Raw genomic sequence first — 17,145 nt, forward strand, 5'->3', positions numbered from 1 at the left:
ATCAGACTTAGGATGCGCTGGAAGAGGTGATGGATTTATTTCTTACTGAAATGGGTCTCTTCAACTCTCTGAATATGAAATTGAAAAGCCAACACAATAGCACATATGGGGTCTTCTCCAGATTAGTTTTGCTCATGAAGGTCAAGTTGCATCCTGAACTTTGGAGGCATCACTGGTTTTTTTGAAATCCATTTATACTTAATTGCAGAGTGAGTCATCAGATGTAGGAGCAGAAGAAGTTTGGGATTTGTGTTTGTTTTTTCATTTGTCTTATAAACGGCTGCTCTGGCTGGAGAAGAATTGGTGCAGTGACTAAGGCCTCATGTCATAATTGAACCTTTTAAAAGATTGTTGTTGTTGTCAAGTGCCGTCGAGTCGGTTCCAAGCCATAGTGACCCTGTATAGATTGGGTTTCCGAGGAGCAGCTGGTGAGCTTGAACCGCCAACCTTGCAATTCAAACGGCTTTGCAGTCTGGCACATTAACCCACAGCGCCACACCTGGACTCCAAGATAGTGGAGGCCAAATACAAGATAGTGGAGGCCAAATATGCTATCTCTTCTACCTAAAAATCTTAGATTACATTTAAAGCATTAATGATTGTTGCAGAAAGTTAAATATTGGTTATATAAGAAAGAAGATGCTTGTTGGAAATTATGCTTTCTTTCTATATGCTTCCATGTTCTCCACCCTTTTCTGACTTTCCTCTGATGTTTAATTTATCTGGAGTAGAGCAAATGAAGAAAATGAATAGTATGTCTTCAGTTTTAAGACAGAAGTGCAATGATTAAAGCACTCAGATGGGAACTGGAAGGTCAGGTATGCAAACCCACCAGCCACTCCTTGGATGAAAGATGTGGCGATCTACTTCCATAAAGAAAGATTCCCAGCCTTGCCAACCTAATGGAGCAGTTCTACTCTGCCCTGCAGGGTTGCTGTCAACTCTAAGACAGTGCATTTTGAGTTGTCAGTCTTAAAGGAGAGTCAGTCTTTACATAAAATGGCAAATACAGTGCATGCTTTTGGATGAAGTTGAGCAAATGTTGAACAAAGTAATTAGCTTTTACAACATGCTAGCTGAAGATTTTTTGAGATTGTAGATAGATATCTTCTGTACTTTAAAACTGCAGAATGATTGCACTTTAGTGCTATCTAGAGAGGTCTTCAAGATAAACTAACACAGCCCCTTCCTTATTTTATCAGAGAGCACAGTCAAAGCCTGCTGGGAGCAGGACTGGATTCCAACTTCTCAGGCAGTACTTGCTTCTTATCTCATGTTGCCTCACGTGTGGCAGGAACCAACTGCCACCAAAGTGTGCTGATGTTCTCACTGGATGGGGATCCTGTATGTCAACTAGCAAGTCTTTATGGAGTGGCAAGTTTGTGCTACATTGATACTAAGGAGTAGAGAAAACAGATCAAAAAGATTTTTGCTTGTGAGTTTGGGAGGCAAGATGTACTTCTCATGGAAATAATTAGAGAACAAAAAAAGGCCAAATTGTGAGGGTGTGAACAAATAGATTAAAGAAAGGAATTATTGTCATGGGCTCTAGTAATTGAGGAAAACTACTTGTAAGAAGTAGGACTTTGGTTGGATTTGGGGAATGATAGACTGGGGAGGCTAGAGAGGAAAATAACATATTTTTAAATTGACTCTAGACTATTCTAAGACTGTGCTAGACTTAAAAGATTGTTGACATTTTTTTTTTACTTATACTAGTTAAAACATGTCTACATCTTTTAAGTTTTATTTTGAGAAAACATCTTGTGAAATAGGGGAAATTACTCAATATTGCTTGATAAACACTGTTCATCATGAAGCTGTCTTGATTCGTTTATTAACGTTCATTTAAAATAATACAGCTGCATATTTTGCTTGGAGCCTAAGTTTGCATCACCTAAGCAGTCGTTAATATGTCAAGGGTGGGAAGGGGGAGAGGAAGAAGCTGAAATCTGTGTGATTAAAGGTCATAATCAGCAGCAGCCCTGATGGTCCCTCACCCTGCCATAGGATTCACTCTAAAGAAACATGGTCTGTATGACTCATGGGTGTGTGCGTGTGTGGTGTGTTTGTACACAAAATCAAGCTGCCTAGTCACCACTGGAGCAACTATTAGATGATGAATCAGTACTCCAGGAGTACAAGTCACTACAGGACTTGAACCATCTAAAATTCTGGATCAAAGCACTGGACCACAAGGTCAGTTTGAACCACAAGGTCAGTGTTTTAAACTAACAGGCACTCCTTGGAAGCCCTACACGGGATCACTATGAGTTGGAACTGGCTTGACAGCACTTAATACCAACAACAGTATATATTAATCACCTGGTGGTGCAGTGGTTAAGCACTTGGCTAACGGAAAGTCAGTGGTTCCAACCCACCCACCGCTACAAAGGGAAAAGATAAGGCAGTCTGCTTTCCTAAAGATTTATAGTCTCGGAAACCCTATGGGGCAGTTCCACTCTATCCTATAGGGTTATTGCAAATTGGAATTGACTCAACAGCAACCAGTTAGTTTAGTTCCTAATGACTGTACCGTAGAGTTAGTGCTGCACTGACTGTGATTAGATCTGCCATAGATTTGGCCTGGGCGGGAGGAGGAGGGAAACTTTCCTCTGTTACTGAAATGCAATGGTGGCTTGTTTTTTAGAAGTCAGTTTGTCCCGGCACTGCTCTTTGGTTTTATAAAGATGCACACCGTGTTCCATGTATATTGAGATAGCAGAACCTCTCTATAGGTTCTTTTCTCCAGCAGTACTAATCACAGACTCTATGGTTGGAATAGTCATTCAATATTGCTTATGGACTTCTGGTGTGGTGCTGAGGATCAGCACTGGACTGCGAACCACAAGGTCGGGAGTTCAAACCACCAGCTGCTCCTCAGAAACCTTATACAGGGTTGCTATCTCAACAGCATTTAACAACAACAATAACAACACAGACTAAAGCATGAACTTCTGTTTCTTTGCTAACAGCCAGCTTGCCACCGTAGAATATGTTGTCATTCCGTCTACTAAAGTCCTATTTCATTTTATGATGAAGTTGAAGCCTGCTAAAGAAAAACTGGGCTGTGAACTAGGAGAGATGATTGGATAAGAATCTCCTCCTTTTATGGGGTCGATAAAAATTAGTATTATGAAACAATCATTTTCAACAATCTGGATTATTTTCCTCCATGATTCCCCCCGCCACACACACATAATTTCTAAACATTTCACTGCATTTTAATTATATTGAATGTAAACTTTTATGTATAGATAAAACCCTTCTTACTGGCTTTTCTTATTACAAAAGGGATGCATGTTCAATTTAGAAAATATAAACAAGCAAATTAAAATATAAAGATAAGGAAAATAGAGTCCCCCTGAATATTTTGGCGTATGCCTCTTCAAGTAGCTTCCCTGTGTCTTCTGTATTTACTTTTGTCAGTGTGCTATTCTGTAGTAGGGATTTGTCCGCTATCACATGTTCTATAGCCACCCAGAGGACGTAGTATCTTTTTTCTCTGACTACTCTACATTTAAACAGTCTGGGGATTCATTATGTGCCTGCCCTGTTGTTGTTGGGGTTTTTTGTGTGGTTTTGTTTTTGTTTTTGTTTTTTAGTTGTTTTTTGTTTGTTTGTTTGTTTGTTTTTGCTGTATTTATCAGATGCAACTTTACCCTCTGAGCTGAAGATTAAGTCCCAACCCAAAGAGGGCTGGTTCCTTTTCAGTGTATTCCCCAGTGCTTTTCCAGTGCTGTGAAGTAATTGGTCTTTATCCCACCCCAGCATATCCCAGTGAACTCGTGTTTTTTGTTTTTTTCTCCACTTATGGCTTTGTATATGTATTCCTTAGTTTTGTCTGGTTGAATTAATTATGCTCTCCAAATAACCTTAAAAAAATCCCCACTGGCCTTTGTGTGTATACTTAGAATGCTGCTTTGTTACAGCTGTTCCTCACAAGGTGCAAAGAGGTTTTCTTTCTTTCGTTCGTTCGGTTTTTTTTGTTTTTTTTTTAGCCTTTGTAGTCTTGGTTTTTCTTTTGGCAGAATTTGAGAATGACAGGCCCTTTCTCTTGGAGTGATTCGCACTCTCTGTAATTTTCCCCCATCAGATGCAGAGTTGAGAACTGAGACATTTGCATTATGATGTGTATGGATGAATTTCTTCCCCCTGAATCCTATTCAACTTATTTTGCAAATTGTGCTGTAAAGAAATATGGAATACTTTGAGGACGCTGCAGAAATATCCAAGGTCCTCAGGTCAATTGGTAACAGAGAAGCATACAGTTTTACAGAAAATGATTACTCTGGGATCACAATGTACTACTCCATTCTCTGTTTTCTTAGCCTCTGTCCTTGTACCCTGAGGATTTGCTCTGTAAACGTGATGTTTTCTGGTCCTAAACAGGTTGCGTGCAGACATGAGTTGTTGGGAGCTCTGGGTATTTTGCGTTACGCCCTAGTGGTTCAGGTGGTTGGAGAACAAGGTGGCTAGGCACCATCCGTGTGCAGGTGCCCCCCCTGGGTGTTCATACCTCTGTATAGCTTTGACGTGTGTGTATTTCTGGGCTTGGTCACATTCACAGTCCCAGTGGGCTTGGGATGTGTGGGAGGCAGGACCAAGCTATGCGAAAGTCTATTTTTTGCATTTGCTTGACAGGAAGTTTTTACACACCTCAGTGTAGCCACTCTGTTTTACCTTTTTTTTTAAAAAAACAAAAAAACCCCACAAAACTATCATTTGGATACTTTAACTTGAGGATAGATTTTTTAGAGCAGTTTTAGGTTTATAGGAAACATTTGCAGAAATTGCAGAGTTCTCATATATCCCCACTCCACTCCCAATACTGTTTCTCCTGTTAATGACATCTTTCATTCCTTGGCACATTTGTTAGAATTGATTAACTGATATTGATGCATTATTAGTAACTAAAATGCACAGTTCACATTAGACTTCACTCTTAGTGTTTTGACAAATGCATAATATAATGTGTTGTTGTTTTCTTTTAAAAAAGCAAATGACTTAGAGTTCTCAGGGAGGGCCAGGGAGAGATTTTCGTGCTAAATCCATTATTAGACTGGATTGGACAGTGACCTTGGTATCCTCCCCCTGCTAAGAATGATGTCATGGAAGGAGGATTCCCTGGGTGGCACAGGGTAGTAACCAAAAGGCTGGCAATTTGGACCCGCCCAGAAGCACTTCAGAAGAAAGACCTATTGAGCTATTTCCCAAAAGTCAGCCATGAAAAGCCCTACAGAGCCCAGTTTACTCTGACCCATGTGGGGGCGCCATAAGTTGGAACTGACTTGTCAGCAACAGTTCTGTTTTGTTTTGGTTTTGTCATAGAGGAAGGACTAGACCAGATGTTCTGGCTTTCTCCAGCTATTGGAGCCATTGTTGTTGTTGTTGTTGTTGTTAAGTGCCATCGAGTCGGGTCCGACCCATAGCGACCCTGTACAGGGTTTCCGAGGGTGTAAATCTTTACGGGAGTAGAAAGCCTCATCTTTCTCCCGCGGAGCAGCTGGTAGTTTCGAACCGCTGACCTTAAGGTTCGCAGCCCGATTCGTAACCACTACGCTACCAGAGCCATAGTTCCCTCATTTGTAAATGAGGAAGCACGATAGGCATGAGCTAACGTAAAATACATGTTCACATATATTGAATAGTTAATATATGCCAAGTACTGTTTCAAGTCTGTTACGTGCATTAATTTTTAAGAATCCTCCAAACAATTTTATCAAGAAGTTTGTTTCATTACAAAAATGAAATACAGAGATTAAACAATGTGTCTAAAGTGACACAACTGCTAAGTGCCAGAGCTGGAATTCAGATCTAGACAATCTGGCCCTTGAATCCCTGTCATTACATTTGCCACATTTTGCATGTCTTGGTTACACCCTGAGCCTGAGTTTTCTCTGCCACTGGCAATGATGGTGTTAGTGTGCCTTTGAGTCATATCCAACTCATAGTGACCCTGATCAGGGCTTCTGAGACTGTAAATCTTTATGGGAACAGAAAGCCTCATCTCCCTAGGAACAACTGGTAGATTCAAACAGCTGAACTAGTGGTTAGCAGCCCATCTCATAATCCACTACACAACCAGGGCGCCATTGGTAGAGTTTATTTTCTGCTGTGGGTTTTTTTTTCCCCCTAAGACATTGGTGTTTCTGGAATATATACTAGCTTCTCAGGAATGCAGGTACGTTACAGTCATAGATAACTGCTATTGTAGAGATTATCTGCAAAGTAATGTCATCATTCCATTATGGTATATGCATCCTCATTAGGAACTAGAAATGATGAGCATCTCTTCTCATTATTTTCTCAATATCTGATTGGATCAAGATAGCGGAAAAAGCTAGAAATCAGATACATTGTGAATGGCTGATGTCTTTAGCAAGACAAGCCAACTTGCAAAGCAACATTGTTCATGATATGGAGATTAAAAAAAAAAAAAATCACTCATGTTGGTTTTCTCTTCACTGTTCAAGAGTTGTTGTTGTTAGGTGCCATCCAGTCGGTACCAACCCATAGCGACCTTATGCACAGCAGAACGAAATACTGCCCAATCCTGGGCCAACCTCACTACTTTTGCCATACTTCAGTCCATCCATGCTGCCACTTGGCCAATCCATCTCGTTGGGGGTCTTCCTGAGTAGACACTGAGAAAAGAAAAGGACAAAGATACAAGGAAACAACTATCTTGAGTGATGCAGACTTAATTTTTTTTTTTTTTTATTCCCACAGAAATTGCAGTGGGTGAAATTGGAGCGTGCCCTCTTGTAGTGTTGGCTAGGTTCATGCCCTGGGTTTGGAAAGGATACCTCCCAAATCTAGATCTTGTAAAATTTAGATCATGTCTGTTTGAGACCTACTAAAATAAGTCCATATGCAGAAAACCGGCAGGAGCCAAGAAGCATTAGAAAGGAATTATGTAGGTTGCACTTTGACCCATAAATTTGTATCCGTGGCCAAATATTTAGTCAAATATACCTTAAGTCCTTCTTCAGAGTTAATTATAGGTTGATTATTGAGGCAAATTAATTATTACAGCAAGATCATTATTGTCTTTGTAAATGCAAAGTCATCACGTTAAATACTCTGGATGTTTTTTAATGTTACGCCAGATCATAAATAGAATTTGTATCATTACTTTATTACAGTTAATCTGGATTTTGAGCATCGTATAAGTTTTTTGTTGTTGTTTTTGGTTTGTTTTTTTTTTTCACATGAGAATGGTTGGAGGGTACTGGATCTTCTTCTCTGTCCAAATAAAAATGTATTTATCAAAATAACCTCTTCTGTGCTTACAACAAAGGCAGCATAAGAAATCCTCTGGGGCCGGATCAAGGAGTCTCATTGCATTTGTAAAGTAGAAGGATATAATAATTTTACTGAATTTTCATCATTGTTAGTTAATATTCTTGATAGATCTATATATTATACAGAGTTTCATTTTAGGATAGTTCCAATCTTAACAAGGAGACTCTTGCTCTGGGTGTTGATTATGCCCTTTTTTTCCTTGCTGCCAGGATTACAAATTAGGGGAATTTCAATAATTGGGTTAGTCTCCAGGTTTCTTTTGGAGCATACTTCTGTGGTTTATTTGGCATTATCGGTGATCTTTTTCTCAAATCAAATGCTCTGCACAGATGGTCATAGGACTGTATTTTAAACTCACTTCACAGAATATTACTTACAGAATATTTATCTTAGCTGTAGCAGTTGTTTGTCACTTACTGATATGAGCTTTCTAGTACATACTGCATGTGCCCTCTATATAAGTTTGATAATAAATGTAGGGCAATAAAAGCAGAGGAAATGCTTTGGTCTGATAGCAATTCCCATGTAATGGGAACTAATGTTGTAAACTTCAAATTACATTTTAAATAAATGTTTATGCCCAACCCATCCATTAGATCATTGCCTAGGGGGTCAGTGGGATCATGCCTTCATTTGTCATTGTGTGGACTGTGATTGCTTTTTTAAGGTATAGATGATACTTTTACAATGAAGAATGTAGCACCACACTGAGACTGCAAGCAATAGTTTGATAGTCTCGGGAGAGGAAGAAAAGCATATAAGCAGTAGCATCTCTAATAAGCTCAAGGCTGATATCATTGTTTAGAGGTTTAGCTCTGCATAAAGCATCACTGAAATATTTCACAGAATCATAAACCTAGAAGGGGTTTCAAACACTATTGAATGAATGAATCTCCTTGGTTCTGGCTAGACCATTACTAAGTCAAGTCGTCTTCTACTTTCTGTGCTCTGTTCTTTAGAAAAGAAGTGGTCTTTGTTTTTCTTTAGAAAATTTTAATTTTAACATAGTAAGAGAGTGGGTAGAGTACAGAATGTCTATTATTAATTTACAAACTGTGATCAACCTAAAGGATTAATTAAAAGGACCATACGGTGATGTCCCCAAGAGATTTCATCAATAAGCAAAGAGGGCGTTGGTTAGACTCTCTTTGCTTCTCTTCCTCCTCTCTCCTGACATCTGGAGTGTACCAGGAAAGGACGACATAGGAGTAAGGAAGGAGACAGAGATTCAGGCTCCGAACATGAACCGGTAGCTCGATGGCCACACAGTAGAGAAGGGACTCTTATTGCCTACATGGCAGATCAAGACAAGATTGAGAGATGCCCTGACTAAATTCATTCCCTGGTCCCCTTTCATAAGCAGCAGGGTTGGTATGTCTACAATCTCAATGTGTTCTTCAGTCCAGACTACTTCAAAATCAATAATTTCCAGGTCTATTTTCTCCACAAAGAAATAGATATAACCTAAACCAAAGCCACCGCTTTTGAGTTGTTTCTGACTCAGTGTGACCCTATAGGACTGCCCTATATATAGGCTTTCTGAGACTACAGATCTTGATGGAGTCAGTCTGCTGCATCTTTCTCCCATGGAGCAGCTGGTGGCTTGAATCACTGGTAATACTTTGGTTAACACCAAGCACTTTAACCAGTGTAACTCTGTGGTATTTAGCATCATATGAAATGTCAGAAGCAGGGTACTTGCTGCCATATAGCCCAGTGAGCATGTATTTTTCAGTCAGTACCATTATTCTGGAGTCCTGGTGTGGCACTGTGGGTTAATGTGCTGGACTGAAAAGTCAGTTTGAACCATAAAGTCGGTGGTTCAAGCTCACCAGCTGCTGTTTGGAAACCCTGTACAGGGTCGCTATGGGTTGGAGCTGAGTCAAACTCGATGGCACTTAACAACAACACCAAACAACAACCATTGTTCTGAAAGCAGTTTAACTTTGTACCACTATATCCTCAAAAATTATTTGTTTTTGGCTGAGTACTCATCCAACAGTTTAATAATCTGTGTATATACTATTTATTCCCATCTCAGATTAGGAAGGTGACACAAGAGAAGATGAGTAGTTTGCCTATGGGCATAGACATGGTACAGGCAAAAATAAACCCAGACTCCTTAGTCCTGCACCATTGCTGTGAGGTGAAGGTAGAGCTCAGATTCCAAAAGGTGTCTTCCTAGACAAACAGAATGTGGCAAAAGCAAATGTTCTGTGGGTGCCATGAGATGTAATTTTAAAACAACTGACTCTTCAGCTGGTCTCATGAAAACTTCAGTCACGGCTTGGATGAAAGAAAATATAAACTTATAAATGAACAAGTACTCTTTGGGCATATTCAAAACTCATCAGTGTAGGTGGGGCTGTGAATAGTAACATTTTCCCTTCAGACACCCAAGATGCTACACTATTGATAGTTATTTGCAGTTAGATAATCTGGCTTTCCACCTCTTATTTTCAGAAAGGAAAACGATCATAAAAATGTACATTAATTGAAGCAGCTGATGTGAAGATTTAAAACGAAAATATTATCAGTAATGAAATTTGGGGTGATACGGAGAGGGTCACTTCACTTTGCTCTCTCCTACAGGAAAGCTTCATCCACCCTGAATTTTCTTGGGCGCCTCCCGGCCCCCCACTTGCCCTCACCATTGCTTCGGGCCATTTCTTCCTTTAAGGAAATCCTTTCACCAGGCTACTCATCCTTGAGATTTTAGCTCAGGTGTCCCCTCCTGAGCAAGGCCTTCCCTGACCTCTAGATCAGCTCCCCAGCAGCTTGTACTTCTTGCCACGAAACACTCAGATAACTAATTTAGTTATCATTACTCTCATGATCATTAATCCCCAGCTGGCTGCTGGACTTTAAGCTCTGGAAAGTCCTGGTCTCTGTTCATCTTACTCAACACAATATCCCTGCACCCAGTACTAGGTAAATTGATATGGAACAAATTGACATCTATGGCTATGGTTAATAATCACTTGCTATGTGCCAGGCACAGTTATGGGTGTTCATTCTAAACATATTATCTTATTTAATTCTCACAGCAACTCTAAAATTGATATTACTTTTACCATTTCACATATCAGAAAACTGAGGCACAGAGCTGTCAGGTAATTTTCCCAAGGTAACACAGCAATTAAGTACTATAGCCAACTTTTAAAATTAAGCATTTTGATTAGCCAAGAAAAATAAAAATATTAAATATATTTTATAATTCTTATAAAAGTCCCTCTGGGTTCAGGACTCTAGAGTCTGCATGGGTTCATCATCAATAACCTGGTTGGCTGTGTCTTCAAGTTTTTTAATTCAATTCCTTTAATTATTAAAAACAACAAAAACAAACCAAACTACCACGGCCATCGAGTTGATTCTGACTCACAGAGACCCTGTTTAGGGTTTCTGAGACTAAATCTTTATAGGAGGAGAGGGTCTCATCTTTCTTCCTCAGAACTGCTAGTGGGTACAAACCACTGACCAGGACTCCTGATTCCCCTCATTTCCTTGTTGTTGTTAAGTACTGTTGAGTCAGTTCCAATTCACAGAGACCCTTTATAGGGTTTCCGAGGAGCAGATGTGAACCACACCCTTGCAGTTCAAACCAACTTTGTGGTCCTGTGCTTATCCTACAGTGCCACACCAGGACTCCTGATTTCCTTCAGGTTGTTGTTAAGTGCCATCAAGTCGGTTCTGAGCCATAGTGACCCTGTATAGGGTTTCTGAGGAGCGACTGGTGAGCTTGAATCACTGACCTTGCAGTCTGGCACATTAACGCACAGAGCCACACCAGGACTCCCTAAAATCTAGAACACAACCTTACCTTGCAACTCAAGGGAAGTATAGCTATGTGTAGTTAGACAAATGTATTTCAAGTAGGTTGCTTTCCTGCCCACCAGCTTGAATCTGGGTTGTTGTTGTTGTTAAGTGTTGTTGAGTCAGCTCTGACTCATAGCGACCCTGCACAGGATTTCTGAGGAGCGGTTGGTGGGTTTGAACCACTGACTTTGTGGTTAGCAGCCTATTTCTTATCCTATAGCAAAAGTAGGGCAACATGTTCCCTTGGGATCCAAGCACCCCGCCTCCATTTGCAAACTAATACCCTCCTCTAGAGAAATTCTGGATGCCTGGTGTGGGGTTGCAGGATCAACACTGGACCACAACCACAAGGTCAGCAGTTCAAAACCTCCAATTGCACATTGGAAACCCTATGCAAAGTCTCTATGAGTCAGGACAGACTCCACAGCACTTTACAACAAGAGAAAAATTCTGGTTTCATTTCCTCTCAGGCATAAGTTGTCTCTAGTGTTTTTTTTATATAGAAATCTAGTAACAAACACTTCAATTTAAGTATCCCAACTTAGGTGGCATCTGTGTTTTTCTGTATAGAAAAGCATGCAGGAAAAGTCTTTAGATTACAAAGATCTCATTGCCACTGGGCAGTGAGTCTTTTGACTTCTGAAAAATGTTCCTCCCTCTGCAATGTTCCCTGCTCTGGGAAGGTGAAGAATGATCACATCCCAGCTTGCCACCCTTTCTGATTGCCAAGGTCTTGTGTCTCTTCAGAGGCTCCTCTCTAATCAAGGCTTACAGTGTTAAATATTTATTGTGTTGGGTTGAAGGTGGGGAACTGATTTTTCTTAGATTTTTATCCCAGATTTTCTCCTCCTTCTTTTATAAATAAAAAGGATCAGCACTAGATAGTAATGGAAAGAGAACTGGGCTGTGAGCCAGCCAGTTCTTGCCCTGCCAAAGAGCCGTGTTACCTTCTTGTTGTTGTTGTTGTGTGCCGTGGAGTCGGTTCCGACTCATAGCGACCCTGTACAGGGTTTCTGAGGCTGTAAATCTTTACGGGAGCAGAAAGCCTCATCTTTCTTCCACAGAATAGCTGGTAGTTTCGAACTGCTGACCTTGTGGTTTGCAGCCCGATTTGTAACCACTACACTACCAGAGCTCCTTACCTTGGTACCGTATAAATCATCAATCCATAAATCAGGAGCTTGGAGCAGATGATCACTTGACTAACCTAATCCTGAAATGCTGTGATTTCTTTAAAAATATTTTTTGAATCTGCTAAGCCTCCTGAGCCTGTCCTGGTTTAGAGAATTGTTTTTTTAATTTTTATTTCATGTATTTCTACAGTTGTGTTACTGATCAGTGTTTGCGGGCAGCCCCATTGTTCATCACTTACACGTATGAAGTCTTAATTCTCATAGTGACTGCTTCCCATCTTTCAAGTGAAAACATTGGGCTTGAAGATCTCTGATTTACCCATGTTCATATGGAAAGTTCATGGTAGAGAAAGGGCTCATGCCTAGTAGTGAACGAACCCAACACTCATATGCTTCTCTGTAAGAGCCCAGTAGCACTCTAGGATCGGCACACATCAAAACACAAGGTGAACAGCTCAAAGCCACTAGGTGCTCCATGGAGAAGCATGAGGCTTTTTGCTCCTATAAAGATTTACAGTCTCGGATACCCTATCCTTGTTACTGTAAGTCGGAATCAACACAGTGGCAGTGGGTTTTGTTTTGTGTTTTTAACTCTCTCTGGATACTGAGGGAAAATAGACATTTATAATTCTTTTGTTGTTGTTATGTTTAGGCGCCATGAGTAATTATTTTATCAGTGACATAGTCACAGGCTATGCATGTATCTACTTTGATTCTTTTAAGTGATTAAATCACAAACATTTAGAATCCCCTTCCGCAAAGTACCTCTTCATTCTTGAAGGACATAAAAGCAATTTCTTTTATACTTTGGATGGACTTATTTTTTGTAGATAAATATAATAAGTCATAGAAGTTGCTGCAGAAGCATTTTGTGTGTGTACTTCTCCAAAACTGAGTAATATTCCCTGTGCATAAATGGGAAATAAACAAGGGACTGTGCCCTTGGGTTGATTTCCAGCGTCATCTAGTTCTGCCTTATTAAAATCATCCTTTGTCTCTAAGTTTCCTGTTGTTTGTTTGTTGTGTTGTGTTTGAGACTGAGAAAATTTGTGTCCAAAAGAAACTCATTATTTGAAAATTCTGTGGGCTAATGAGCACCAGAAAGAAAGAGGTAGCTATGTAATCATGCTTTACTTTTTTCTTTCTTTTATAAATGTTTGTCTATTGCTAGAGACCTCTTTTCCCTAAAGTAGGAATTATTTTTTAAGTTCACCTTCCCCCCTCTTCACTTGCTTCCTCATGTGTGCCCCAATAATCTTCCTTGTCACTGGTTGCTCTCACAGGGGACTGAGGAGTTATGTTGGCTGCCAGCCCCAGAAGGGAATCCCTCCTCAAAAAGCCAGTGGAGAGCAGGGCTTACTAGTGAACATATGTTGTATGTCCCATCGAGAGCTGAGCTGGGAGTGACTATTTTCTGTCTGGTGTCAGCTGTCTTTATGAAGATCTTTAATGCCTTTGAGAAAGTGGCAGCCCAGGGTGATAAGGAGAATGGAAATATTTAAGTTTATAGAGCTCTTTAGCCAGTGCCTTGGGGTGCTGAGAGCACGTTTGATATATACCACTGGTAGGTGCATGTAGATACATCCCAGGAGTCACCAGAATGGAAAAGAAGGCAGCACATGTAAGCTTTGTGGTTCTTGGGTATTTATTTTTTCCTATGAACACATTTTCAAATTTGTATCTGGCTTGGACTTCCTTATGCCCTTTTTCTTAATGTTGTTTTATTTTGATGACTCAGATTTGTTATGTTTTCACTGAGCAAAAGGATGAATTCATGATGTCATTACTTCTAGAAGACTTCTAAAATGATATTGTTAGCCAGAGGTGGCGGTCAGACTCATAAATCTGTAAGGTTGCTAATGTGCAGATACATCCATGTGCTTTGAGTCTAAACAACGTACACTCCCTGGCTTCCTGAGGCTCTGGGAACTGTTCTTTTTCTTCATGGACTGGTGGCATGTATTGAACATGCTTATTTTAGTGTAAGCTTATATGTTACTTGTATAAGGCAGCTCAAAGACATACTCCTGTTCTAACTGAAGATTTTCTCTTTTAATTTAGAAACGTCTGTCTTTTCTACATTTTATTCAGAAAGGCAACCTTTTTGTCATTACCTCAGACTTTCCTTACGTGTGTGGTTCAGTGGTAAAATTCTCATTTTCCATATGGGAAACCTTGTGTGCAGCCTCCACCGTCTGTCCGTGGAAGCTTGAATGTTGCTTTGATGCTGAAATCAACCATTAAAAATCCTGTGGATCATAGCATCGGATCCACAACTGATCATTGTGGTGGGGCAGGACTGGACAGTGTTCTGTTCTGTTGTGCCTGGGGTCACCGTGAGTCTGGGGACAACCTGGTGGCAGCTCACAACAGCAGCAATACTTGTGGTTCTGTTTCCTCTCTCCTACAAGGACTTTTATCACTTTGGATGTTATTGGGGAACAGAGGGTACTGGCTTGTTTTATTATTCTTACTTTTTTCTTAACACCCTTTTGTGTTTATAGTACTGATTTCCATATTTTATTCCATAATCTAAAATCTCCATGCCTTCCATTATGCCTTGCATTTTAATGATTAAAAAAATAAGAGATATAACTTATTCTAAATGTTGCATAATTCTGAGAATATTTTACTTTTGTTGCAGGGTAGGATCCAGTGCCCTTCTGTCCTTTTTTTTTTTTTTGAATCTTTACATTTGCATGTGTGTGTGTTCATTTATCCTTTGAACCAGGCATTCTTCATACTATTTGTCAGGTTTTCAGAAAACAGCTTTTACCTCTCACTCTTCTGCCTTAGTCAGACTGCTGGAATGCATGAATAGGAAAGTACCTACGGAACCAGAAACCAAAGCAAACTAGTTGCTGTCAAGTCAACTCTGATGCGAGGTGACCCCATGTGTGTCAGAGTAGAACTGTGCTCCAGAGGGTTCTCAGTGGCAGAGTTTGAGAGGGGATTACCACGTCTTTCTTTCGAGGGGCTTCTAGGTGGACTTAAACCTGTGAATCTTTCACTTGGCAGGTGAGATTGTTAACTGTTTGCACTGCCCAGGGACTCCCTACAGAACACAGTGCTTGGTAAAAAGATTTTATTCAAAAATATTAATGTTGAGTCAGAATGTTCCAGAAACTTCTAGTGGCATACTGGCAAGGTCAGGTGGGAGAATTCTATTCTGTATGAACCTTGGGTCTCAGGACTAGCAGATGGGCGAAAAGGAAAGCAGAGTAACACCAAGGGGCCACTGCTCCTTGTCCTCTCAGCTTCCCCTGGGGCCACCACTAATCCCTCCGTCTCTCCCTGCCTTCCAGGAGCTGTGCCGGCAGCGCATGGCCGTGAGGTCCTCAGAGCGCCCTGAGCCCCTGCACACTTCCCGCATCAATAGTGTCTCCTCCCAGTTCAGCGATGGGCCAATACCCAGCCCCTCAGCTCGGAGCAGCACCTCGTCCTGGTCAGAGGAGCCTGTCCAGTCCAACATGGACATCTCCACCGGTCACATGATCCTGGTAAGACCTGTTCTTGCGTGTCAGATGAAATACCTTATAGGCATTCTCTTACAAGTACAAACTCTTAGTTCTTAATGATACATAAAACAACATTTTTTATAGTTAGCAATAAAGTTGATGACCATGTCTTACCTTTTAGGAAGTTGACAAGCAGGACAGGAAAAACCCAAGTATCAGGACTCTTTCTGCAGTAAATCCTCTAATTTAAATGACTATGAAGACTGACTTCACACTGGGATTTCTTCCATTCTTCTGCTTAGAATGCTCAGCCCCCCACCCCCACCCCTACACACACACACACAGACACACACACACTTAATAATGTGTAAGGTTTTTTATTGGTTATTTTGCTTTCAGTGCTGGGAACACACATCTATTAGTACCTACTGTGTATGCTGCTTTTTTTAGCCCTCTGACTAATAAACAGCAGTTGGTTCCTTCCTCCTCAGTTCCCAACGCACCAAGAATCATTTGGGTAAATAAATGTCACTCAGATGCTGCTTATAATTAAAAGTGACACCGCGAAGAGTGGAGGGTTTTAATGCTTCACTCCTTCGTCAAAAGACTTACTGGAGGGATGATGTCGCACAGAAGTTCTCCCTGGTGGTGGGACTTCAGAGCGGTGACCATGCCATGTGTTGTCTTTCCCCAAATTGGGTGTCCTTATTGGAGTAGCCCTCTCTGGGGTGGCTGTGGATTGCTGCTTGATGCATAATTAATGTCTGAGTTTTATTAAGAGAGATGCTTATAATTCAACACTTCTTCCTGGCTCTTTCCTGAAGGCAAAAGAGTAATGCTGTTTCGAATTTCAAGCCACAGGCACCTTCCTGTTTAGTAATTGTAAAAGCCAAAACACAAAGCATCCTAGCCATGGTATTTTTGTATTGGAGACTGCGCTTCCTGTTGATAAAAAGGAAGCTGTTTCATTGCTGCTCTGAGGCATCTTAATACTGAAGAACAAGGGAATCTTTTGTATTGTGCAGTTAATTTCCCGAGGCTTGAAATGGACCCAGCCACAAGTGGTTTTTCTTTTTGGTGTTGTTTTTTAAAACTAACTTTCATACCTGATGATTTAATAATGACATAGAATAGTGGAATTCAACCACAAAAAGTCACTAACTGGTCCCTTAAACAAACAATAAATAAGGGGGAATCTGATGCAGACCGTGCAGACCCGGTCAGGAGGTCAAGACCCTGTGGGCCCAAGCATAGTTGACCATCCAAACCATAGGCTCTGAGGATCAGACTTTAGCCACCTAGTAGACATGGCAAACTGTCCCTCATCTGATTATTCAGTACATGAGCCCTGGATATCTACAGACAAATGTAAAAACCTTCCCTAAAAGCCGAGACTGTAAATTCCAAAAAGGCAAGTCCCCCCTCCAAAA

The 17,145-nt window shown here is 40.6% G+C and overlaps 1 protein-coding gene across 1 annotated transcript in view; it reads left to right on the forward strand.

The window, feature by feature from the left end:
* The window catches only part of PTPRN2 (protein tyrosine phosphatase, receptor type, N polypeptide 2), a 1,341,366-nt gene that overhangs the window by 1,150,806 nt on the left and 173,415 nt on the right, over positions 1 to 17,145 (forward strand). The window contains exon 13 of the mRNA XM_006874435.1: positions 15,563 to 15,757. Coding sequence (XP_006874497.1) covers positions 15,563 to 15,757 — 195 coding nt within the window. The remainder of the gene's footprint in view (positions 1 to 15,562; positions 15,758 to 17,145) is intronic.

Source organism: Chrysochloris asiatica, unplaced genomic scaffold, assembly GCF_000296735.1.
Source record: "Chrysochloris asiatica unplaced genomic scaffold, ChrAsi1.0 scaffold00277, whole genome shotgun sequence".
Taxonomy (NCBI): Eukaryota; Metazoa; Chordata; class Mammalia; order Afrosoricida; family Chrysochloridae; genus Chrysochloris; species Chrysochloris asiatica.